This window comes from Lissotriton helveticus, chromosome 6, assembly GCF_964261635.1.
Source record: "Lissotriton helveticus chromosome 6, aLisHel1.1, whole genome shotgun sequence".
Classification (NCBI taxonomy): Eukaryota; Metazoa; Chordata; class Amphibia; order Caudata; family Salamandridae; genus Lissotriton; species Lissotriton helveticus.
In genome coordinates, this window is record NC_136067.1 from 151,780,425 (window position 1) to 151,807,257 (window position 26,833).

The following is a 26,833-nucleotide window of genomic DNA, read 5'->3' on the forward strand; positions in this document are numbered from 1 at the left end:
AACAGTTGTAATCTTCTACAGAATACGCTTCAGATGGATTGCTTCAGGTAAGAAGTTATTTCTTTGATCTGACTTGGAGACACTGGGTAGAACTGAGCTCTGAAAATAGCCATGACAATAGACAGACTCTGCATAAGCAGCAGTAGGAGAAGGAGACGAAGGATGCTCTCTTATGGAAGTCAGGGACACTTGTTCTTTTAAGGCAGTTAAAAGTCTTCCACTAAACTAACCTAATCTCCTGAATCTTTCTGGACAGGTGATGCAGAAAATGCTGCAAAGTTTGCCACTCAGCTTATTGAACTCGGCGCGGACATCAATTTACGGAGCCGCTGGACCAATATGAATGCTTTACATTATGCTGCGTATTTTGATGTGCCTGAACTAATTAGTGTCATCCTGAAAGTATCAAAACCCAGGGGTAAGTATTAGGAAACGTGTTGTTATTCAATTTTTTATTAGATTCATGGCTCTGTTATTGGGCAGATATAAGAGGCAGGACTTTCGTTTTGGTGCTAAAGGTACCTTAAATGTGTGTGGCCAATCACTTCATTATATTGTCTATACATAGCCTTATGATCATGAGTGTCTCCTCCTTTATTTTATCTTTCCTCTGACTTTAAATGTGCCACTCTTTTTTCACTCCATGGTTTACATGTAGTGATCAATTCTAAGGAGAACATTAAATTGTTAAATATTGGCGGTGCTCCCTCTTTCTTTACTAACTTTGAATAATCGCTCCCATAGAGTGTATCCGTGACATAATGCTTTAAGAGTGGTAAATCGAACTTTAAAATTTTTTTTTGCAGCATACCCCCTATTCCTTACTCTTTTGAGAAAGTTTTCTTATAAATTAGTTTTTTTTTTTTTTTAATAAACATTTTATTGTCAATAAGGCATAGAAGACATGTACATTCTCATCATTTACACTTATCCCATTAGTACCCAATGCAAATCAGGAGCCGTTGAAGTCTCAACATTTTCAAACTTTTGTGATAATGATATTAGTACAGACTAGAATTAAATAATCAGTGCAGCTCAGCAGACATGTGTATTCGACAAGGCTTCTAGTTCCGGTCCATTGCGCAATGTGGTCATACAGTTTACCGCCCTGAATGCTTAACAAATCTAGCAAATAGAACTAAAATCACAACCGTGAAAACCTAACAGGTGTCATCATCACTTGGGAATGTTATGGCCATACACAAACAAGTTCCCATCTATTGCACACAAACCGTATACGCGTTCAATGGTGTCCTCCAGGTCCCGCTCCATCCCCCCACAACTCATAGTAGCACACATCAGTCCCTCCCTCCTATTCATCTTCCTCATCCGACTCTACATCTTCGTCCTCCGGCAAGGGTGCACATGGCTCCCCCCTGTATTTGTTCCACGGCAACCACACTTTATTCCACTTACGGGGACAGGCCCGCAGCACATACACCGCCCTCTCCTTCACCAACAGAAGGTCCATATTTCTAATCCAGCCATGCACCGTAGGTACATCCGGGGCTCCCCACTTTTGTGCAATGTCTCTTTTTGCTACTGTCACAGCTAACGTGACCCACAGCTTTCCATACCTGTTCAGGTCTGTAGGGTCCCAAATGTTCAATAGGCATTTACGGGGCTCAGGGAGAAGTGACACCCCAAGGACTTGAGATAACGTGCGCATGATTTGCCTCCAGACTTCTCGGATCAACGGGCAGTCCCAGAGTGTATGGAGTAACGTACCCTCCTCCCCACAGCCTCTTAGACAGAAGGGGTGCGGTGCCCTCTGTATCCTGTGTAGAAGTGTTCTGGTGTAGTAGGTGCGGTGTAAGATCTTGAGCTGGACTAACCTGAACCTAGCCGATATGCCCACTTCCCTCGGTGACGCCAGCGCCTCATTCCACTCAGTGTCATCCATGTCCCCCACATCCTCAACCCACCTCTCTCTAAGTTTCTGCGTGGGGATTGCCAGATTGTTAACCAGTTTCTTGTACGTAAGTGAGGTCGCCTTCTGTTCCATAAATTCCGTCAATAACCTGTCCTCCAAAGGTGACGATTCTGGAAGAGTGGTGTCAGGCGGAATGGCTTGAAGGAGGGCGTGACGAATCTGCACATATCTGAACGTTTCAGTGGGGCCCATACCATACTGTTGTTGTAGCTGTGAGAATGCAATTACCGAGCCCCGCTCCCAGAGGTCTCCCACCACCGAGATCCCAATTTGATCCCAACGTGCAAAACCTTTGCTTGATCTCAAGTTCCCCAGAGACTTCGTGTCCCACAGCGGTGTCAATTTGGTGATCTTCCCCTTCCATCCCAGACGAGATTGTGCCGCATGCCATAAGGTAGCCGTGTGCAACGTTGGGCCAAGCAACGTCCGAACCCGTGAGTGGTTATATAATACTGACAGCATGCCATCCGTTCCTAACTGCGACCAGTCCGCTCTATAAGCGGGGTCATCCCGCGGAACATGGATCCAGCAATTAATCACCTTAAGTTGGGATGCCCAATAATACAATTGAAGGTTGGGAAGGGCGATCCCTCCGTCGTACCAGCCCTGAACCAATTTTGCATGCGATATACGGGCTGGGCCGTTGCCCCACAGCAGGGCAGCTACCTGCGCGGCCACCTGGCGGAAGTAGCGCGGAGCCACCACGTGAGGGGCATTTTCCAACACGTAGAGAAACCTAGGAAGTGCCATCATTTTAAATAACGCTGCCCGCCCTAGGAGGGTCAGCGGAAGAGTAGCCCAATATTTAACGTCCGCACGTAAACGTGCCAGAGGTGGCACCAGGTTCGCCGTGTAGAAGTCCGCCGCATTCGCCGTGATGACAATACCTAGGTATTTAAAGGAGCCGTCCGCTAATTGGAGGGGGCAGTCAGGCCTCAACAAGGGTGTCCCGCCCCGAAGCACGAATAGTATGGATTTGGACCAATTCAGGGTGTAGCCGGACGCCTTCCCGTGCTCGTCGCACAGAGCCAGCAGGGCAGGAATGCCTTCATTGGGATTGGTCATGTAGATCAGCATGTCATCCGCATACAAGGATACTCTATCCTCCCAGCCGTCCTCCCAGGTGATGCCCCTAAATAGCGGCGTTGTCCTGAGCAGAATAGCCAGAGGTTCTAGCACCAGTGCAAAGAGCAAGGGTGACAGCGGGCATCCCTGCCGGGTTCCCCGCCCCAGGGGGAAGGTTTGCGAAATGTGGCCATTTGCCACCACATGTGCCATGGGTGACCTATATAGGAGCCGTATCCATGCTACAAATTTTGGGCCGAAGCCCATACGAGCAAGGACCGCAAAGAGATACTCCCACTCCACCAGATCAAACGCCATCTTGGCGTCCAGGGACAATATGACTGCCTGGTCCGAGAGGAGATGCGCCCGCGCCAGGACTCCGTGGACTCTCCGCAAATTCAGTGCCGTACTTCTGTGCGGCATGAAACCCGATTGATCGGGGTGTATCAGGGTCTGTAGATGCTTAACCAGGCGACAGGCCAAGAGTTTTGCTAGGATCTTCGCTTCCACGTTGAGCAGGGAGATAGGTCGGTACGAGGAGCACGCCGTCAGCGGCTTGTCAGGCTTAGGAATGGCTACTATCGTGGCTATACGTTGGTCCAGAGGGAGTTCAGCCTTGGCCAAACTCTCCACATACATATCGAGCAGGGGTTTGCTTAACAGGGGAGCCGACGCTTTGTACCATTCCACTGGTATCCCGTTGGGACCCAACGCCTTTCCAGATCGTAACGACTGTATTGCCAATTGGATTTCATCTGCGGTCAGGTCAGCTTCCAGTTCCTGTTGTGCTTCCTGCGAAAGCTCGGGGACTGCTATGTTACTAAGTGACGCCAACGCCTCCCTTTCCGTGACTTCCCGTGTCGGTGTGTATATATCCTGATAATGCCTCGCCAGAGTGCGAACTATCTGCTCAGGGTGTGTCTGCAGCCGGCCATCCTGTGTGTACAGCCTTTGAATACCCTTATTACATACACTCTTTTTATCCAGCCACGCCAGCATCTTCCCGGCTTTATCGCCCAGGTCATATATCCTGTGCGCTGTGGCTGCCAAGTGTCCCTTGGTCACCGTAGTAAGATGAGATAAGTACTTTTGTTGACTGAGGTGCAACGCATGAGTATTGGCAGGGGTGGGATCGGCCATGTGCGATGCAGTCGCGGCATGTAGTGCCAATTCTAACTGGGTGAGGTCGTGTCTGGAGTCACGTTTATGCCCTGAAATGGCCGCTATCGCTGCGCCGCGCAGGACTGTTTTGTACGCCTCCCATAGCACAGAGGGCGAGGTGACTGTGCCTATATTCTCCGTAAAGTAGCGTGAGGAGGCCAACTTAAGCTTTTTCCGAACACCCGGGAACTGTAAGCAATTGGGGTAGATTGGATAGATCCTGGCACGTTTCTTTTCTTTAGTCGTGATGTGAAGGGACAAAGGGGAGTGATCAGATACACCTCTAGGCAGGATCTCTAATTTGTCCACCGTGCCCAACCCCAACCCTAAAAAGAAAAGGTAATCAATGCGTGATAGGCTGTTGTGCGTAGCTGAGTAGTGCGTGTACTGAGTTGCCGTGGGATTTAATTGACGCCAAATATCAGCGAGGCCCAGCGCCGTCAGAAAGCTAGGGAGCGTGGCCGTCCCTCTCAAGCGTTCCCGTACAGGAAAGGTGTCCAACAGCGGGTCAGATATGGCATTAAAGTCCCCCCCTATGATCATGTCACCTTCTGGAAGGTCGAGTAGGAATTGACCCAGCGCCGGCAGGGCTGTAGAGTGCAGCGCTGGTGGGATGTACACTGACACTATATTGAGGGGCCTCCCCTCCCACTGGCCAAAGAGCGCCGCAAAACGACCCTGATCATCCCTCTTGCAGCTTTCCACCATAAAGGGGGAGTTCTTCTTACGGAGTATCCCGGTGCCCCTGGACCCCGTGGTGAACTCTGCATGTACCTCCATGACATATCCCCGCCTATCGAGTGCTTTGCAGGTAGACCCAGCAAGGTGCGTTTCTTGCAACATCACCAAGTCGGGTCCTTGGCGTTTGATGGTCTGAAGAACCAAGCCTCGCTTAATCTTGTCCCCCAGACCCCTAACATTCCATGTGAGCAGTTTTAGGGGAGACACTAATGTCAGTGGCAGACCAGAGTCCGCGGGCGTTCCTCTAGCTTGTTGGGCCATATGGGGCTATGTGCAGTATAATGGACATGCGGAGTCGAAGCGGGACACCTACATAAGGACGTGTGTTAGGGAACCCTGAGTGTACAGCTTGTGTTCGGACCATGTGCCACAGTGAATAGATGATGACTAATAATAATAACCAGAACAAAACAACCCAACCCCCCCACCCCCTCCCTGCTACCCTGCACCACGGACTCGAACCCGCCCGCATCCCCAACTCGGCAGAGTGCATAATCCCATCCCCGTTCACCTTACTTGCTCGTGGGGTAGGTGAGCCCCCTACAGGCATCAGCCGATGCCCGCCCTACTCAGCTCCACCAGCATCAAGCTCCCAAGGCTCATATTGTATTGTCCTGCTGTCCGGCTAGACAAATCAGTCCTGTACAGGTTGTCCGGAGTCAAAGGGGTCCCTCTCGAGATCCGAGTCCAGCGCCGTCGCGCCCTCCTCGTTCGCGGGGCTCCTCGATGGTCGATCCGCTGGTTCTCCGCTGTGTCGGCGCCTCTGGTCCCCTCGCGGGCGGTTTGGCCGGCCCACCTGTCTCCATCCATCAAGCCAGTCTCTAGCCACCTCCGGCATGTCGAAAAACCATGTCTTCCCCTCGGCCACGACGCGCAGTTTGGCAGGGAAAAGCATGGAATATTGTAGGCCTTTGTCTCATAGTGCTTTCTTCACATCCGTGAATGACTTCCTGCGCCTCGCCACCTCCGCCGTGCAGTCCGGGAAGAAAGCCAAAGTGGAGTTCTGAATTTTGACAGGCGGGGAGACCCTAGCCGCCTGGAGGATGGCGTCTCGGTCCCTATAATTGAACAATCTGGCCAGCACCGGTCTCGGAGTGGCTCCCGGTTTCGGCGTTCCACCAGGAACCCGGTGCGCTCTTTCGACAGAAAAGAAGTGGGACAGACCTTTAGGCTTTAGCTGGGATTTGATCAGGTCCTCAACGTACAGGTCCATAGCAGCTTTGCCCTCCGATTCCGGCAGGCCCAGGATGCGAACGTTGTTCCTCCAGGAACGCCCTTCCTGATCATCGAGCTTCTCTTGCAATTGTTTCGTGACTCTCTCCATGCGTTCCATGGCCACTTGCAGATCCGAGGTGTCTTCGACGAGCGATTTCGTAATTACCTCCACTTGCGTCACTCTCTCCGCCATTTTTTTGAAGTCCGCCCGGAGCAAAGTGACCTCTGAAGAAATGGAACCCACAGTTGTTTTGACCTCGGTGAGGGTCTTCATAACGTCGTCCAGGGTGACCTTGGGAGCGGTCCCCGCGTCCGGGGTCGCCCCAGTCGAGTGGCGGCCGCCAGTCTGGGCCTGCCCATGTTGGCCATAAGCAAATTTGTCCAGCTTCGCCTGCGTGGACGTACTTCTTGTGCCCTTACCGGCCATGCTGGCTGGGCAAGGATGTGGGCGGTCAAAGCGTGCCGATAGGGCAGTGTGTGGTCCACGCGTTGTTCACTGTCCTCGGGCGGCCGGCAAGTCACTGTGGGTGCCTTCAGGTTTAAGATGGCGCCTTGCACGCCTCACAGGGCCCAGACGCTGCGCAGTCGGCCACCGCGAAGAGCAGCACACCGGCCCACTGTAGTTTCAATACGGCCCTCTGCGCGGTCAATGCAGCCCCCTTCACTCCCCTCAGAGTTTGCAGTTGCGGTGTTAGTTAATGCCGCTGGGTGGTTCTCGCAGGGGGGGCCCCCCAGCAGAGTGCGCTGGACGCGCTCCGTGGTACACCTTGTCAGCTCCAATGTGGGAACACCCGTAGAGACTGGGCGCCCCACGACGATTCCTCTCCTGTAGGGGATGGGGTTCAGACACGCCCCCTCGTGAAGTGGGGCGAGACTCAGAGCAATGGTCGTGCAAGAGGAGGGCAGCGCCCTCAAAGCAGCTTGCCTCACCGCGCCGCAGTATCAGCGTCGCCGGCCCCCGGTCTGTCTCTCACTCCGCCGACAGGATGAGTTCTGGTCTTGCCGGCCGCCCCCGCTCCTTCAGACGATGCCCCAGGCCAGAGAACCACCTCGGCCACACAGGGCGCACGCTCGCTGGCAGCGGCGCAGGCGTTCACTGCACAGGGCAGAACGTAGTCTTGGCCGGCCGACTCCTCCGCGCCCGGCCGAGGAGGGCACACTTCCGGTCAGGTCTCCCAGGCACTGTGGGTCGGTGCTTCAAGGCTGGCACAGGCCTCAGATCGCCGTCCCCAATGGTAGCCGATCCCGGTGTTCAGACACCACCTGGGTCGGAACGGAGCATGCCGCTTGGGTACTTGGGCCGATGTCGCTCCTTCGAGCGGGCTTGAAGGACGGATTAATGACGGATAGTCGCTGCGGGCCGGTTGCCTGGAGGAGCTCCCGCTTCAAGCTGCCACCATGTTCGGCAGTTGGCCACGCCCCCCATAAATTAGTTTTTTTTGTGCCTAAATTTTGCACAGACTTTGAACAATGCTAGCTAAATAACATACAATGAAGGTCTTTAATGGGACCCAAAGCCTGATTTTTAGGTCTCGCGTAGACAGCGCATGCGCTGTCGCAAGACCTATAGTAAACACAATAATCAGGGTAATTTCTCTTGTAGCTTGCCATTTGTTGATTCTGGCATTGCTCTTCTTATCTCGTTTACTGTTGGCTGTTGATAGGATTCGTCACTTCCGTTTTTGTAGGAAGCAGCACCGACCAACTACAGTTTCCCTACACTGTGAGTGTTTATATACTACTTCTTTTAAGGTCGAGGATCACACACACACACACACATGCATACATAATCAGCACAGCTCCCTTTTACGAGCGCTGTGCTGTTAATGGTTTAGTTGTTTCCTCCACCATGCTCTCCGCTCTCACTCCCCCCTCCCTTCTCTCCCTCCCTCCTTGTTTAAAGAGCTTGAGTGCGGTGCTTCATCTGAGCCATGCACGGCAGTCACCGTACTGGGATTGCCACGCGCCTGACTGTGAGGCCCAGGCACTCCTGTTTCCACAACCATTTGCACAGCTCGTGATTTCCCCGATAATATCACTACGGCGTTGCACGAGTGATCTCGCAGCATAAGCAGCCATCCCTTCTCATGTGACAATGCTTCCGAGGGTGCCACCGTTACTGCTGAAGCCTCCCCCCCTGTTGGAGTACACCCACAAGAGACGCTGCATCCGGAGTCTCCAAGGTGCCACTGCAGCTATCAACCAGGGGCAGATGTTGCCATTCCGCCCCCCATCACTAGAGGCCACAGTAGTGTGCGATGTGCTCCTGCAGCTCGGTCAATCACCATTTGGCACCGTTCTCGGGCCTCCCTGTCCCGTAACTGCATCAGACATGCGCCACACTGCCGAGCCTGGGGGCACCCGAGTTCTCCTTAAAAGTCACTCACTACCACCGCTAGTCCGGGTACATTGTTCCGCTATGAGCAACAATTACTGTATCTCTCTTAAAGGGAGCACCCGCATTTTGTTTTCTTTAACACAACTATCACCAGTGGCGGCCAGTGCCACAGACCGATCAGCTCCATGTGCTGTACAGAAACAGATCACGGGAAGCGAATGTTGACGCACAGAGTGAAAAAAACACAATGTTACTCATCGGATTAACAACAAAATGAAATTTCATCGATACGAGCAACACATTAGAACCCTTGAAGCAGTCATGCTGAAGGAGCCAGGACCTTCCGCAAATTAAACACCGCCCTATACCAACATTGTTATATGCGGACGACTCCGTCATCTTCGCCAGGACGTTGACCCAACTTCAAGTACAGCTCAACAAGTACTGCTCCCATATGGACTCTCTCGGCCTTAAGGTTAATATAAAAAAGACATTCGTAATGCACCTTGGCCCTAAAATAAAAAGACCTAAACCCATTTTTGTTGACAAGATCAAGCTTGAAAGAACTCGCGTCTATCCCTATTTGGGCATCCTGGTGGATGATTCCTTGAGTTGCGACAGGCAGTGGCAAGTAAAAAACTGCTCTTTTTAAGAGCCACTGCAGCCTTAACATCCTTTTCAAGGAAACTGGGGAAACCGGCTCCCCCGGAACTACTTACCATATATTACGCTAAGTGTCACAGTGTGGCAACGTATGGCGCAGGGGTCTGGGGCTACGGACCGATAAGTCCACTCCAAATGATCGAGAACGACTTTGCTAAATACTTATTGGCCCTACCACGCAGTGCCCCAACCTATGCATCGCTAGCTGAACTAGGCATGGATTATATCACGGACACCATTCGATGCCAACCCATGTTATTGTGGCACCGTATATGGACCAAAGAGGAGTGCCATTTAACACGCTCCTTAATCTTGGATTGTATAGCTCTTGACAATTGGGAAAATATACCATGGCTAGTATACATAAGGAACTTCAGCCGGGACATGGTCCGTACTAACTTTTTCAACGACCCCCCAGCATGACCGACATATCGAGGAAAGAACTTAAAAAGTTATGTCTGTCGCATTTAAGAGACCTTCGATGCTCGGTGGAACTGGTAAAACCCACAAACTCTCAAATCATCGCTGTACAGACACACGTGGGCATCCAACCATATCTGACCTTCCTTTTGAACAATTTTGAAAAGTATCTTCTAACAAGGCTTCGTTTCAATTCTTTTTTCCGGCTCATAACCTTTCCAAATGTACAAAACTGGTCCCCCATCATCATTCCCTGTCCCTGTGACAATGTTTCTTCCCAATCAACTATACACATTCTTTTTTTCTGCAAATTTTATTCTTTTCCCAGGAAGGTTTGGATCTTGCCTTTGTTAAGATTAATAGGCCTAAGAACCTGTCGCCCAGCATACCTATCTTTGCAATGTCTGAACTCCAGTTTCACAGCGAAGTATGTAGCAAATTTTTTAAAAGCCTGTATCAAATATCGACGTAATTATGAGTAATTCTCATTTTTATTTTTACATTTTGTTTTACAATATGATAGATTTGCTCCTAAAAACGTCTTCTTAACAATGCATAATTTTAATGTTTTTATTTGTACTTTTTATGGTTGCAATAATATGTGGCAATCGAATAAAAGTTTATAAAACGAAAGAACCCTTTGTTTACACATACTCGTGTTGTGAAGTATATGTGGCATACTGGGCGCCTTTACCCGCTATGTGTTAAAGAAGTGTTAAACCATAAACAGCGAATCCCTCCTTACAGAATGTATCCAACAGTTCTTGCGTACAGCTGCCACTTCCAAAAGATGAGTGTTGAACAGTGTACAGGGCCCAATCTCCCTCGAACTATCCCCAGAGTTGTAAAGTTTGCAGACACCAAAAATAGCATCATGGATATATTGAAGTAATGCGAAATTCTCTCGCCTGCAGGTCAGTCAGTAATTCCACTGACAGACCAACTGTTGGTGTAGAACAGGATTTCTCAGCAGCTCGCTGGCATTAATGGCCCTGCAAATGTACTAACCCTAAAATGTACCATCGAGTTCCAGCAGCTGATAATGACTATTTCAGTTGACTTCGATGATTTAAATGTAATATTTGTAATCCCCTAGTTAATTTGCAATGAATGGCAATAGTGATGAAGATGGGGCGAGTCACAGCAGTGGGAGTCCAGGTAACAATAGTTTTTGTTTTCGATGATCTTTTCAGCCAGTTATTGTTGTAATGGATAGCCTGTTTATGTGTAAGATAATATCCAAAGTCCACAAAAAGCTCTCTGCATATGCGCTTACTAATTGAAAATTGAATTTCATTAAAAACGGATTATGATAGGATATCACCCAGAACACTTGTTTCATAGGCCAGCCCTCATAAATAGCTCAGCTTTCACTTAGAGTTGATGTGACAAGTGGCTTGGATGTGCCTCCTATTCTGCCAACACAAATAGCACATACTAATGACATGTCCTACAAAATATATCCGACAACTGGCATTTTATTTATTTTTATTTTCCTAAACTTGAAGGTCACCATCATTTAATTATCTGTACATTGACAGTTTTTGATTTGAGTAAAGTAATCTGTTACCAGTGAGTATTTTAATATTTATTGCCACATGCAAAGGTTGTTCTATTATGCATTGTCATCAGTGGCGCACCTCAGTCTGGCGGCTGACCCCATTCAACTTTGAACATTAGCGCACATCTGTGTGTCTGGCTGGGTAGCTTCTGAGAAAGTGTATAAAGGTCTATAGGTATTCTGGTCCTTTCCCTTTGTAAACCTTGTGTATGCTAAATAGGCTGCCAGATGGTCTCACAAATGGATTTGGATCAAGAAGTTTGAAATCGTAAAACAATGTTGATCATGCAGAGTTTTGAAATCTAATGAATAGTGGGAATTCAGCATTGAGTAAGATGGCAATAGGGTTGACGTAAAATGAATGGCAGTCCCACACGTAGTTGCTTTATGGCAACACTGGCAAGATATAGAAAATGCTTGTAACCGCCATGCAGCGGGGATATTCATTTTGGTCTCAATTTTTGGTAAGAAAATATTAGAAAGCTAACCTATGCAGATGACATTTTGTTGGATTTAACAACTGTTGGCACACAATGGCACCTACATGGCTTGTCTGGTTTTAACATGGCCTTGAAACTCACAATTACTTTTATTACAGTGAAATAACAAATGGCTTGCTGCGTTTTTGATTATTACATTTGGATACAGCTGAATTCAAAGTTCAGTACATTGCTTATTTATTTGTGCTTCTGACTGGTGACAAAAGGGTGGACTTGCTGCATTTAATTTGTACTTGTCTTGTGTTGAAAGTGATAGAGCAAGCATCGCATCGCGACTTGCTCGAGTCAAGAACCTCGCCCGTGTGTAATCAATTAATAAATTGTACGTCTTACTAATCTTTTATTTTTATATTCGAACAAGGTAGAGGAAGCTTGCATACGTGTATTTCTAATACAACTAATAAATGTCTTTAAAATGGCCGCTGCTTAGTAGATGGCTTCTGCGCATGCGTCAGTCACACTCACGTGTCCTGACGTAGTTATACATTTTGGAGGGAAAGGGTGCGCATGCGTAATACACAGCTTTTGCAATAACGTGGTACTGCTCGTGCAGTTGCTCTTGTGAGTGTGTATATGTTGCTAACATTTAAACTGCATAGTATATTTTTATAATGATAAGTTTGAAGTACAAGACCAATGATGTGTTTACATACATTTATTTCTATGTATTAATTTGTTCTCGCTTACTTTTCATATACCGCGGGAAATGGGGGTCTGACTGAGCCGGGAACCATCTTGAAGGTCCCTTCTGCGCAGGTCATGAAGTCTGGGGAAGTTCAGCCTCGAACAGTGGAACTCAGCCAGCTGGCAGAGATGGGCAAGATGCTCCTGAGAAAATGACCTGCGACCCAGCAGGACGGAGTCATGTGTGCCCATATTGAAACAATTGTATTCTCTTCATTGTATTCCACTGGACTTTCTCATGAGAACCCCAATCTCGCTAGGCTGTACCCAGAAATGCAAAGTAGGCCTCCAAATAGTCTACTCTGATTGGTGTGTTACCCAAAGCCTACCTTAGGACCAATCCAAATTGAGGGATTCTGACACTTTGCAACATTGGGGGGTGGTACACCGTCCCAGAACAGTATAACTACCCTGGGTTTACCTAGGGAAATTGTCCGACTTGTCTGGTTTAGCTGACCTGTCACTGACCCAACGCACTCAATAGGTGACTGAAGATACAGAGAGCTGCGGAGCACTCTGTCCGAAATTGACCATAGACTAAGGTTTTACTAAACCTTAAAGTGCTGGCGGAGCACTTTTGCTGGGAGTTCGCTGATCCAATCGGGGTCTTGATCGATAGCCGCAGAGAGGGTGGAGCGCAGGCGTTGCTTCCGAACTGCGGGTGCTGGTCCTGTCCTGAGGGTCCTGTCCGAGAGGTCCTGTCCTGATTCCTAATCTGAGGGTTTCCTGTCCTGTCCTGGGTGTCCATTCTACACCTGCTGTCCTTTGAGGGGTATCCTTCCTTGAGGGTTTCCTGTCCTTAACTGACCCGTGGCCAGGGTTTGGTTTCCACACCAGTCTAGGTAAATATTACTCCGAATCTCCTGAAACTGCACCTTTCTATATTTCTGTCTTTTGCTTTAATAAAGACATACCTTTGCATATGTTAATTTTCCATGCTTTTCCGCAACCATTGAATCGTAAAGTCAGTTGCATTTATTTCACAACGTGTTCCTATGTTGCCCTACCTGTTAGAAATTATATTTTGCATTGCAGTTTGTCATTTCCTCATATGGTCTAGAACATCCTTACTTAAATTATCTAAAGCACTTTTTCCTTAAAGCATAGCGTGTCACTCTCTACAGACTCTCCTATAGAGATAAATGTCCCGAATTCATGTCTTATTCCCTTGAAATAATTCTAGAATACTAGTCCTAATCGAAGCCTATCCCATCTTTAGTGGTTTTAGTCCTGATCCTTCATTTAAGTGTGTCCGGATTCCATTAGTCTATAAATGGTTGCACTGACTTATTTCCTATTCAGCTATGTACTTTCTGTTATTCTGATTATTGATTGCTTAATTACTGTGAATTTGATTATTTCTGAAATTTACTAAATTAGATAAAGATTTTAAAACTTCCAGTTGTCCGTGGTCCTTTTACAAAAGTATTGAATGTCATTTGTTGGGTTTGTATTTTGCTGCCTTTCCTTTTACAGCTAGCTCCCTGATCCATTGTGGTCATAGGTACCCGTGTCGGTGGATGGTAAGTCGGGTACGCTGAAGAATAACGAAAGGAACTCACAAATACCTGATAGCAGAGCGTGAGATCATCTGATCAATGTATATGGTGATTTGAAATATATGGGCCCGAAGCCAGAAGTGGCGAAATTATTGGTCGGGTGACCCGCGCGCTCTATCAGTATTTTCTGGTAAGCAGAGGATGGTTAGGGAATAGTTAAAGGTTAGGTAGGACTACTTAGGCTAAGTCAAGTCGGTAGCTGCTAGTATATTGATGCTGCTATAAGAGCGGCCATTTCGAGGGACCTGATCAATCTCTTGAGAATGCGCTGTTTTTGATATTTATGAATTGTTTCAAAATTGTTATTCTTGTTCTTATATTGTTATATGTATTAATCCATGTGTACGTAAAACGTGCTGTTCAGTGTTGTCAGAACTCCCCGGGGAATTGAATAGGCAAGTGGTGAATAGAATCCATTGCCTTGAGGTCGCAGGCTCAAGGAAAGTTAGGTGCAGGTTAGGTAAAACCAGGAAGCACTAACTAGGGTTTTTCTGAATACATGTGTGAATAAATGTTAGTAACGAGGTTCATTGGCAAAATTCCCATAGTGGCGTAACCTAATAAGGGTCACATCGGAAGAGTAGCAGGTTCATCGGAGCTTGGGTGAAAGCAAAGGGGTCCGCTGGGAAACCTTAGACTCGGATATATCCCGGAAAAGAGTGGATGGGTCTAGGGAAGTAACAGGTTCACTGATGCTAGAGTGAAGGGTAGGCGGAAGAGATCTACCCGCAGCGTGTGAAAAGTAAATGGAAGTAGTTTACTTGCAGTAAAAGAAATCTTTCCTGTCTAGACACTTGAGCACTGTGGCGAATGTGTATTCGTTGTTAAATATACCAAGCACTAGCACTTTAGAAAGAAAGAAAGTTTCCGTTACCTTGTGAAGGGAGGGAGTCAGTCACGAAGCGTCTCTGACGTCACTCTGTGCCGCGCTGGGATTGGTAGATACAGCGGGCAGGTAGCGGGGCTGGACTTGTGAAGGAGGGGTGAGCGCCGAAGCGTGAGAACTGTCTCGCGAAAAAGGCCGCGCACCCATTGGCCAAAAATATTTGAACGCGTGCACCCATTGGTCGCACGGAATTGCAAAACGCATTCTGATTGGAGGTAATTTGTAAACAAGGTTAAGCGTATAAATCGTATGTGGCACTCGTATTCTCCAGAAACTAGACCCGATCCAAGAAACCAAGGGTTTGAAAGGGATCAGTGGAAAGCTAATAGATACGATATTATGTACGGAACTAAGAGAAAAATGTCCATTGTAAAGAAGGTAAAGAATTACTTTAAAAAGGACAAGCCGATTAAAACTAGAGAGGGCATTGTTATTCCACCACCAAATACTCCCGCCTCTTTCATGATGTTTGACAGAGGGTACAATACGTGTGTGTGGTTAGAAAATTGGGTGAAGTACACGGAAGACGACGGAATAATGGCCTTTCCGTTAGAAGGTACCTTTAATGGTAGAATCCTATTCAATTTAAGAACCCGAATTAATGAATTACATCCCAGACCAAGACTAACGCAGTATGAGGCATTAGAGGAGTGGGAGATTGAGGCTTTCCAAAGAGAGAAGCCCCGAATGGACAAAGGGCTGACGAAGTATTACCCAAAACTGAGGCAAGAATCCCGAGATAAAAAGATGAAACAATGGAGACAGAGCATGATTGTTGAGGGACTGTTTCCCATGATGCCAGCAGAAGATCCTCCTGGGGGGGGAAAAAGAACAGAAAAGACTAAACATTGGGGGCCCCTGGGAGAGTCAGATGACGAATTGTTAGATGACATGTGCATGAGAAGTCCGCCTCCTTATAATGAGGGACACCGACCTTCGAGTGCAGGAGATATTCCCCGGAGACCCCTACAAAGGGAAGAGGTCAGGTCCGCAAGTGTAGGAGGGGATTATATAATTCCTCCTTATACTGAGAATCTAGGACCCATAGAACCCAGAAGTATTTACCCCAGGAGACCGGTAGGTGGAGAGACAGGATATTCACGTGAAGGAGAGTTTTTCCCTCGTCCCCCTTATGGAGGAGAGGTGAGGTCCGTAGGTTCAGGAATGCTGTTATTACAGCCCCAGAATGAGGAAGATCCAAGAATCCTAGGCACAGGAAGTCTGTTTCCGAAGCCTAACTATGGCGGAGGGCCGAGTGAGACTCATCCCAATGCCCCGAGTTATGCTCCCATTCTGACCCCGCAGGTGTTACATGGAAACTCCTTGGACAGGTTATTAGAAGAGAAAGAGCGAGAAGCGCTGGGGAATCAGCGAGCTGAAATAATACGGAAAATGTCCCAGCTAAATGCAAGTCCTGAAGCCTTGACGATCCCAGTAACAATCGGACCGGTGGTTCCGCTGTACGGGGAGCGTCAAGGGACTCCAAAAACTCCCGTAATTACCCCTGTCATTGCACCGACCAGACCAGAACCCTTAATTATAGATGATCAGACCAGTGAGTGCGAGTCGGAGGTCTCGCTGCTAGACCTGCCCATTAGAAAGACTGAGAAAAGGATCCCGAAGCCGCACACGTTTAGTACGAGGGCAATTCAGATGGAATCGACCTCGGGTACTAGGAGTGTCACATTGGTGACTCCGGAAGAAATCGAAAGATGGAGTCAGGAATTGGAAAAGCAAACGTCCCCAACGAAACCTTTAGATCTTTACAAGCTGAGAATAGAAATAGAGGAATTGATGGCAGGAAACGTAGGATTAGACAGATTAAATACCTACTCCGAAGACGAAATGCTGTTTATCTGCAAAAGTCTCACCCGAAATACCCGAGTACTTCATGAAAAACTGACAGACACTGCTGCTAGCATGGGTATAGATATTTCAAGATCGAAACCACTGCAAAAACCCTATAGAGCAGATTTCTCAGACAAAGATTTGGAAAACTTGAATGCTTCAGGAAAGAAAGCACAGGTCAAGGAACTATTGTCAGTATTGCAAAAATGGGGAGATGTGGAAAGGTGGAAAGCTAGATGGGTCAAGAAAAAGGACGAGGCCAGGTCTAGGCAGGCAACTCCCGAATTTTTGCTAAAAGAAGCTGAAAAACCGGAGCAGTTATGCCCTATGCACGAAGTACCAGGTGGGAAGTATGTGCACGTTCCATGGTCCAGACAGGATATTGTGTCCTTTACCAATGATTTCCCCAAATTGCGCGAAAAACCAGTAGACTGGTACAGGCAGGTGGAAAGGTTCGTAAAGGTACAAAAATGCCTGTTGAAAGACCTGGATGGGTTTTTCGACATTGTGGTCCCGGTAGATCTGTGGACCGAGTGTAAAATAGCCATAGCTTGGCCTAGTGAGGAATACCCGAGAGATGGCAACACAGGGGAACCATCGAGAGAAGTGATGAAAAAATATGAACAAGTAATACAGCATTTGAAAGTAAAAGTGCCAGCAAAGGAAACTGATTGGACCAAGATAGATAGAACAACACAGGAAAGAGACGAGACAGTGCACTCCTTTTATGAAAGGCTGTTGCAGGTGTTCAAAACATACAGCGGGATAGACAACATCGAGATGAAGGATATGACACATTTTATTTACAGGTTTGTAAATGGTTTAAGACCCGAAATTTGTCAGTGGATAAAAGATAACAAAATCTGTTGGCATACTAAAAAGATGGATGAGGTCCTGCGGTACGCAAAGTACTGCGAGGACGAGATGGCAGAAAAGAAAAAGGCTCTCAAGGAGAAGGTTATGTGGGCTCAAGTGAAGCTCGCAGAACAGCAGGAAAAACAATTGAGTAAAATGGCCAAAACTACTCAGAACCAAGGTCCTGGGGGTGGGGGAGGAGGCAAGCCCCGGCCCAAAATGAGCAGGGAGGAGGTAATGAAGAAATTTCCCTGCCACCAGTGCGGGGAAATTGGACACTGGCGAAACGAGTGTCCCTATTTGCAGGATGATAACGCCCAAACACCTGATTTAATTCCACAGACGCAGAAAGAAAGACCAAGAAAGACCCAACCACAGGTAAAAACGATTCAGTTGCCCCGAGCACCAAAGCAAGTATTTAAGGGAAAGTCCACGCAGGGTGATGACGTAGAGGTCTGGGAAAGCAATGAGAACAGAAATACAGCAACTTCGCAGTATTTACTAAACGATACCTTCCTTTGTGATGACCAGTACTGACGGGGCCTGAGAGGGGAGGACGAGGAGTGCGTACTTGGCGCCTCCTTGCCGGTAGACCAGTCCGGACCATACATTGAAGGAAAGGTTGACGGAAATGATGTCACTTTTCTGTTGGACACTGGCGCTACCCGTTCTACTGTGAGAACAGTGGACGTTCCAAACCTACCCCTCTCGGGAGAAGCCATCCAAGTAGTGGGTGTATCTAATCAATTGATTAGTACTCCTGTTACCGAGGCCATGGAGATCTCAATTGGAAACTTTAAGGAAATGCATAGATTTGTCGTTTGTGACACCAGTCCAGTAAACTTACTGGGACGTGATTTGCTGTGCAAAATGAATTGTACCATCTTTTGCACCCCAAAGGGCGTCGAAATTCAGACCCCAGATGAAGATGGCATTTATAAATTAATGTTAATCAGACCGGACTCAGAAATTAAACGAATGACTATGCAGGATTTGCCCAAAGAACTCCAAGAAACAGTGAAGCCAGAGGTATGGGACTTTACCGGAAAAGATGTAGGATTAATGAAAAACGTAGACCCCATACAGATAGCCATCAAGGACAATGCAGTCTATCCTAATACTAAACCCTACAGAATGAATGCAGAAGTGAGAGCAGGGGTTGCCCTGGAAATACAGAAATTATTAGAAGGAAACATCATACAGGAAGTAATGAGTAGCCCATGCAACTCACCGATTATGGGCATCAAAAAGCCTAGTGGCAAGTACAGAGTAGTGCAGGACCTGAGAAAGGTAAACAAGATAGTGATTCCTTGCTGCCCAATTGTCCCGAACCCAGCAGTGATTCTGTACCAGATTCCCTGGGATGCTGAGTGGTTCACTGTGATAGACCTGTGTCATGCATTCTTTTCCATTCCCTTGCATCCAGACAGCAAATTTATTTTCTCATTTGCCTTCAACAGTCACGTGTATGTCTGGAACAGGGTCCCCCAAGGGTACACAGAGAGCCCCTCTATCTTTAATCAGATCTTGAAAAAATGCTTGGAAACTTTGGTCTTACCTGGAAATTCTGTCTTGGTGCAATACATTGACGACCTCTTGGTGGCGTCCAAAAGTCATAGGGACTGTGTGATTGACACCATTGCCCTACTGAATCACCTGAGTGAAAAGGGACATAAAGTGGCCCCTGAAAAATTACAGTTCTGTGCAAAATCAGTAAAATATCTGGGGCACCAGATAGAGAAAGGCATCAGGAAAGTAACATCAGAAAGAGTGAGGATAATTAAAAAGATGCAGTTACCCCGTACTCAGAAAGAAATCAGAATGTTCCTTGGAGTGATAGGATACTGCAGGCAATGGATTCTGGGATTTGCAGTCCTAGCTAGGCCCTTGATAAAAATGACCAAGAGAGGAACACCGGATGTCGTAGAATGGGATGAGGAAAGCTTAACAGCCTTCACCAAATTGCGAGATTGTCTGTGTACAGCCCCTGCGTTGGGAATGCCAGACTATTCCAAGGAATTTGCCCTGTTCTGTGACACTCGCGATAATTGCGCGTTGGCAGTTCTAACCCAAGAACATGGCACAACCAGAAGGCCTGTGGCATATTTCTCTGCCACCCTGGATCCAGTGGCTGCTGGATTACCAGGATGTCTGAAAGCAGTAGCTGCTACTTGCACAAGTTTAGAGCAGAGTGAATCCATTGTCATGGGACATCCTGTAACTGTGTATGTTCCACATGGAGTGGTAATTTTGTTAACAAGAACGAAAACTCAGTATCTCACCCCTAGTCGGCTGACTAAATACGAGAGGATTCTCGTGGGTGCTGCAAATATAACAATTGTCAGATGCAACATTCTGAACCCCGCCACTCTGCTTCCCAATTCAATGGATATGGAAGATGGGGAGGAAAATGAGCATAACTGCATTGATTTAACAGAATTTAGCACAAAGCCACGCCCAGACATTAAAGAAACACCTTTGCCTAAACATGACTTGGAATTTTTTGTGGATGGTTCATGCCTAAGACATGAACAAGGAGGCCTGAGTGCTGCCTATGCGGTAGTCTCCTTAACCAAAATTGAAGAAGCAGGTTATTTATTTGAAGTAAAGTCTGCACAAGTAGCCGAATTGATCGCAATGATAAAGGCTTGCAAATTGGGGAAAAACGTACGCCTAACAGTGTATACTGACAGTCAGTACTGTTTTGGGGTTGTGCATGACTTTGGCCAATTATGGCTACAGAGGGAGTTCCTGACCTCATCAGGTACCCCTATTCGAAATGGAAAAGTTGTTCAAGACCTTTTAGAGGCAATCCAGTTACCAAAGGAACTGGCAGTGGTCAAGTGTGCTGCCCATAAGCAGGACTTTGACCCTGTATCTTTGGGAAATGATTTCGCGGATCGAGTGGCAAAATTATGCGCCAGAGATCGATGTATCATAAATCCAAAACGGGGGGGGCCTGGAACCAGCTGCCAACTTCGAGTGTTTGAAGAAGTGCCTACATGGGATGAAGTGAGAGAATGGCAGCAGGCGGCACCCTGGCAAGAGAGAGAGAAGTGGAAGGAAGAAGGGTGTAGACCAAGACGTGAGGATGGTGTCATCTTGGGCCCAAATGGTATGCCTGTGTTACCCAGACACTTGCTTGGCACAATGGCGAGATTGATACATGAGGGATCACACATTGGTAGGGACGCCATGATTCTGGTATTCCAACAGACTTGGTATAGCAGGAAGTTCAGGAAAGTAGCAGAGTCCCTCTGCCAGAGGTGCCTGTCATGTCAAAAGATGAACCCAGGCAAGAGAACAATAGTGGAACTAGGGAAAATTGGGAGGTCAGCGGGTCCCTTTGTGAAAGTACAAGTTGATTTCATCACCATGCCACGTTGTGAAGGGAAGCGTTATGTCCTTGTCATTGTCTGCCTATTTTCAAAGTGGGTGGAAGCTTACCCTACTCCCCAAAGTGACGCACTGACAGTAGCAAAGTGTTTACTGAAAGAACTGATACCTAGGTTCGGGGTTCCAGTCACTATTGAATCAGATAGAGGCCGACATTTTCAGAATGATGTGATCGACCAACTCTGTAAGGCATTTGGGATCTCGCAAAAACTCCACTGTGCATATCATCCAGAGGCTTCTGGAGTGGTGGAACAAATAAACGGGACTATCAAAACAAGACTAGCGAAATTGTGTGATGCATCTGGCATGACCTGGGTAAAGGCCCTGCCTCTGGTTCTGATGGGACTCCGAAGTATTCCAGACCGAAAGACAGGCCTGAGCCCTCATGAAATCTTGATGGGAAGAGTGATGAGATAAGCATGGGTACCAGGAAGCAAACTGTTGAGTATTACTGATGATTTGGTGCTTGAATACTGCAAGAGATTAGGTGACCAAGTGCGTTATATCTCTCGCCAGATCGGAGTAGACGCCGTCGCCAATCCAACGACTCCTCTCCACAAACTGGTTCCCGGAGACTGGGTCAAAATAAAGAAGCATACTCGGTCGAGCTGCCTGGAACCGAGGTGGGGAGAGAAGCGACAAGTGATCCTGGTAACGACCACAGCAGTAAAGTGTGCCGGTGTTCCCCATTGGATCCACGCCAGCCACACTCAGAAGGTACAACCCGACAAAGCGCCTGGAGAAGAAGACGGTCCAGCAGAGGGGCCTGCAGAAGCAAGACCAGAAGTAACTGACGACGTACAGCCCAGTACCAGTCAAGCTGAGGGGTCCGCAGGCGTTGGTCCAGGAGTAGTTGATGACGAGCTACCAAGAGTCCAGACTGCTGAAGAGTTCCCAAAGGTTGGTCCAGAAGTAGCTGATGACGAGCTGACAAGCATATGGCCAGATGAGTGGATACCATTGATTGACCTTACCGAAGACCCCATCAGAACAAGCGAACGAATTTGGAAAGGTAGAGAGTGGAATAGAGAGGAAAAGCAAGGCACAGGCGAAGAACCTCAGACTCTTGAGATTCACATCAAAACTGAGGAAGGAGAAGGTCAGACAGGGACAGAACAAGTGATCGATACTCCTCCACTAACTCCTGATATCGAAAAGGGACAGATCAGACCTAGTAAAGAGATTCGAGCGGAAGAAACACAAGAGAACGAAGTGCTCGAACAGGATCAGATAGGATTAGGAGAAAGTGTTCAGGAAACAGAAACAGAGACATTTGAAAAGCAAAAACAAAATTCTCCTGAACAAGGCCAGATTAGTAACCAGGCAGAAGAAATAGATGCAAGTCCTGGAACTAGTGAGACAGGAAGGGAAATAGAAGAAACAGAATTGCCACAAACTAATGAAAATAAAAGGGCAAGAGAAGAGAACGAGGTCTCGGTACCAACTAAAAGACTTAAGAAAAGAAAGCACATTGAGCCTGGATACATAAAGAAATTGAGACTGAGAAGAAAAACAGTAGAAGAAAAACGTGCAGAAGAAAGAAGAAGTGCTCGCATAGCAGAACAACCAGAAGATACTTCCAAGAGAAGGAGTGATCGAATAAAAAGACAAAACAAAAAGTACAAGTCTCCTGAATGGACGCTCGTTTTAGAGGAATTTGAAGATCTTGATATAACTGACGAGAGCGACGGAGAACCAGTCGCTGAGTACTCTGCCGAAGAAGAAGACGAGCCACCGTGAATTTGCTCAAAGTAAGCTACTGGTGTAAAGACACAAAGAGGGGTCGAGAAACTTCTTCTGAGCCAAAATGTCTGATTCAAACGTGAATGGTAGACCTAGTTGCAGTCGTTGCAAAACATGCTGCAAGGTATGTGTATGTAGTATAGTTATACTGATATTAATTTGGATAGGACTAACAGTTTTCATTCCTTTTGCGGTGAGCAAAAATACTAATATTGACCCTACTGAGATTGTAAATACTGAGACTGAAGAACTAACAACACAAAGTGTAGCAATACATGAGAGAGCACTCAGACAAACAAAACGAGACCTAGAAGCATCAGATGAGGGAGGACTACATTATCATGGAGTAAAGAATAGAACGCATTTAAATGTTTTCGCAAACTTGTTAATACACTATGTAGAGACTATGGAAATTGAAGATTGCTATGTCTGCATGAAGCTACCTACCTCTGTAGCTGAAGGCGTGACATACCATCACCTGCCCCTGACATATGGAATATCCTGTAGCATTTTAGCAAGCTTATTTTACAAAAGAGGACCGTTACAGTACTATTACTCAAACAATGACGTGATCTTTTCTGAACTCCCTATACGTGGGAACTTGAATCCTGTACATACTAAAAGTGACGTTACTCGCTATATGGGCGAATACTTCCTGACTATAGGTAATATAGACATAGGTGACGCACACAGAGATAACTTGACCTGTTCTTTGCGTGAGCAGGAAAAGATGTTCCTGAACATGGCAGAGAAAAGGAGAATAAAGATAAAAAGAAAGGCAGATGACGAAACACAGAAAAGGCCAAAATGGGCTGAGAACATGGAAGGCACCTCAAATGGTGGGGCGGGTCCTGCTCTGTTGCTGGATTTTGAAAAGAAAGGAAAGCTATGTCTTCACCGCGAGAAGACTAGCTACTATAATAACATTTTCATTGGTTCCAGTGAATGTGAACATAATTACAAGGTAATTGGAGGTTGGGGTTTCAAAAATGGGTCAGAGCCTGTGTTTCCTGGAATTTATTATATATGTGGGGACAAGGCTTATTTCAAATTACCGGATCACTGGTATGGAAGCTGCTATTTTGGCATTGTCTTCCTGAAAATATACCATGTGAACAAAGTTGCTGGAAGCAGTGAAAATACTAATGGCTTAGTGCGTAGTAAAAGAGAAAGCATAGGTGAAATAATGGGTAGTATTTTCAGTGCACTGATACCTGGAGTGGGAGTGGTTCTGAACACTCACAGAATTTGCAAATTGTCCACTATAGTGGATGTGTTGTCTACTGACACAGCTCATGGATTTCTGCTGGTCAATACCGAAATGGTTGCGATCAGATCAATGGTTTTGCAGAACAGACTTGCTCTTGATACCTTATTAGCAAAAGAGGGCGGAGTCTGCCGGATGTTGAAGGCGCAACATTGTTGCACTTATATTCCGGACAAAAGTGTGCAGCTCAAAAGATACGTGAAAAACATTACTAATTTGGAAAGGGAACTCAAACCACTCGAGGTTGACAGTGCCTGGAAGAGACTGGTAGATGGTCTCTCAAATGTAGGTCATTGGTTTGCTAGCTTAGGTAAAAGCTTATTGTTTAAGGTACTGATGCCAATTGGAATTATAGGTCTTATCCTATTTTTCATATTTGTCTGTTGCAAGTGTCGTAAACACACCGGAAAGCATCAAGTGAATGCCAGAGGAGTGAAACGAAGTGTGGATGAGCTTGAATTAGAGGAAATGAATAATCAGATATACAAAAAGGTGAAAAATTCTCACCCTACCAAAAATGAGAAAGAAAAACTGGATCGATTGTTGGAAGAGATAGAGCTGTATAAAGTGTGAAGAAGTTGGCATCTGGTTCCATTATTTTTGTGATGATAGTAAATATCATCAAAGAGGGGATTGATAGAGCAAGCATCGCATCGCGACTTGCTCGAGTCAAGAACCTCGCCCGTGTGTAATCAATTAATAAATTGTACGTCTTACTAATCTTTTATTTTTATATTCGAACAAGGTAGAGGAAGCTTGCATACGTGTATTTCTAATACAACTAATAAATGTCTTTAAAATGGCCGCTGCTTAGTAGATGGCTTCTGCGCATGCGTCAGTCACACTCACGTGTCCTGACGTAGTTATAAATTTTGGAGGGAAAGGGTGCGCATGCGTAATACACAGCTTTTGCAATAACGTGGTACTGCTCGTGCAGTTGCTCTTGTGAGTGTGTATATGTTGCTAACATTTAAACTGCATAGTATATTTTTATAATGATAAGTTTGAAGTACAAGACCAATGATGTGTTTACATACATTTATTTCTATGTATTAATTTGTTCTCGCTTACTTTTCATATACCGCGGGAAATGGGGGTCTGACTGAGCCGGGAACCATCTTGAAGGTCCCTTCTGCGCAGGTCATGAAGTCTGGGGAAGTTCAGCCTCGAACAGTGGAACTCAGCCAGCTGGCAGAGATGGGCAAGATGCTCCTGAGAAAATGACCTGCGACCCAGCAGGACGTAGTCATGTGTGCCCATATTGAAACAATTGTATTCTCTTCATTGTATTCCACTGGACTTTCTCATGATAACCCCAATCTCGCTAGGCGGTACCCAGAAATGCAAAGTAGGCCTCCAAATAGTCTACTCTGATTGGTGTGTTACCCAAAGCCTACCTTAGGACCAATCCAAATTGAGGGATTCTGACACTTTGCAACATTGGGGGGTGGTACACCGTCCCAGAACAGTATAACTACCCTGGGTTTACCTAGGGAAATTGTCCGACTTGTCTGGTTTAGCTGACCTGTCACTGATCCAACGCACTCAATAGGTGACTGAAGATACAGAGAGCTGCGGAGCACTCTGTCCGAAATTGACCATAGACTAAGGTTTTACTAAACCTTAAAGTGCTGGCGGAGCACTTTTGCTGGGAGTTCGCTGATCCAATCGGGGTCTTGATCGATAGCCGCAGAGAGGGTGGAGCGCAGGCGTTGCTTCCGAACTGCGGGTGCTGGTCCTGTCCTGAGGGTCCTGTCCGAGAGGTCCTGTCCTGATTCCTAATCTGAGGGTTTCCTGTCCTGTCCTGGGTGTCCATTCTGCACCTGCTGTCCTTTGAGGGGTATCCTTCCTTGAGGGTTTCCTGTCCTTAACTGACCCGTGGCCAGGGTTTGGTTTCCACACCAGTCTAGGTAAATATTACTCCGAATCTCCTGAAACTGCACCTTTCTATATTTCTGTCTTTTGCTTTAATAAAGACATACCTTTGCATATGTTAATTTTCCATGCTTTTCCGCAACCATTGAATCGTAAAGTCAGTTGCATTTATTTCACAACGTGTTCCTATGTTGCCCTACCTGTTAGAAATTATATTTTGCATTGCAGTTTGTCATTTCCTCATATGATCTAGAACATCCTTACTTGAATTATCTAAAGCACTTTTTCCTTAAAGCATAGCGTGTCACTCTCTACAGACTCTCCTATAGAGATAAATGTAACGAATTCATGTCTTATTCCCTTGAAATAATTCTAGAATACTAGTCCTAATCGAAGCCTATCCCATCTTTAGTGGTTTTAGTCCTGATCCTTCATTTAAGTGTGTCCGGATTCCATTAGTCTATAAATGGTTGCACTGACTTATTTCCTATTCAGCTATGTACTTTCTGTTATTCTGATTATTGATTGCTTAATTACTGTGAATTTGATTATTTCTGAAATTTACTAAATTAGATAAAGATTTTAAAACTTCCAGTTGTCCGTGGTCCTTTTACAAAAGTATTGAATGTCATTTGTTGGGTTTGTATTTTGCTGCCTTTCCTTTTACAGCTAGCTCCCTGATCCATTGTGGTCATAGGTACCCGTGTCGGTGGATGGTAAGTCGGGTACGCTGAAGAATAACGAAAGGAACTCACAAATACCTGATAGCAGAGCGTGAGATCATCTGATCAATGTATATGGTGATTTGAAATATATGGGCCCGAAGCCAGAAGTGGCGAAATTATTGGTCGGGTGACCCGCGCGCTCTATCAAAAGTATTCAGTGTAACATTTTTGAAAACTCGATTTATTAAAGAAACGATAAGATCAAAACACAAATCGGTTGAATACTCCATAGGTGGGTTAATAAATACATTTTGTCCAGATGCTTAAATTCTTACTCAAATGTTAATTGTTACTGGGTGTTTGCAAAACCCAGCTTTCACCAATCAATTGGCGGCACAGGGACTCTGGTAGGCTATGTTGTGCGGTGATGGGTTGTGTGTGTGTGTGGGGGGGGGTCC

At 46.4% G+C, this 26,833-nt stretch overlaps 1 protein-coding gene across 4 annotated transcripts in view; it reads left to right on the forward strand.

Moving 5' to 3' along the window:
- Positions 1–26,833, forward strand: part of CLIP4 (CAP-Gly domain containing linker protein family member 4) — a 370,258-nt gene that overhangs the window by 177,121 nt on the left and 166,304 nt on the right. For all 4 annotated transcript variants that reach the window (XM_078647520.1, XM_078647522.1, XM_078647519.1 and 1 more), the window contains exon 5: positions 257–418. In XM_078647520.1, coding sequence (XP_078503646.1) covers positions 257–418 — 162 coding nt within the window. The remainder of the gene's footprint in view (positions 1–256; positions 419–26,833) is intronic.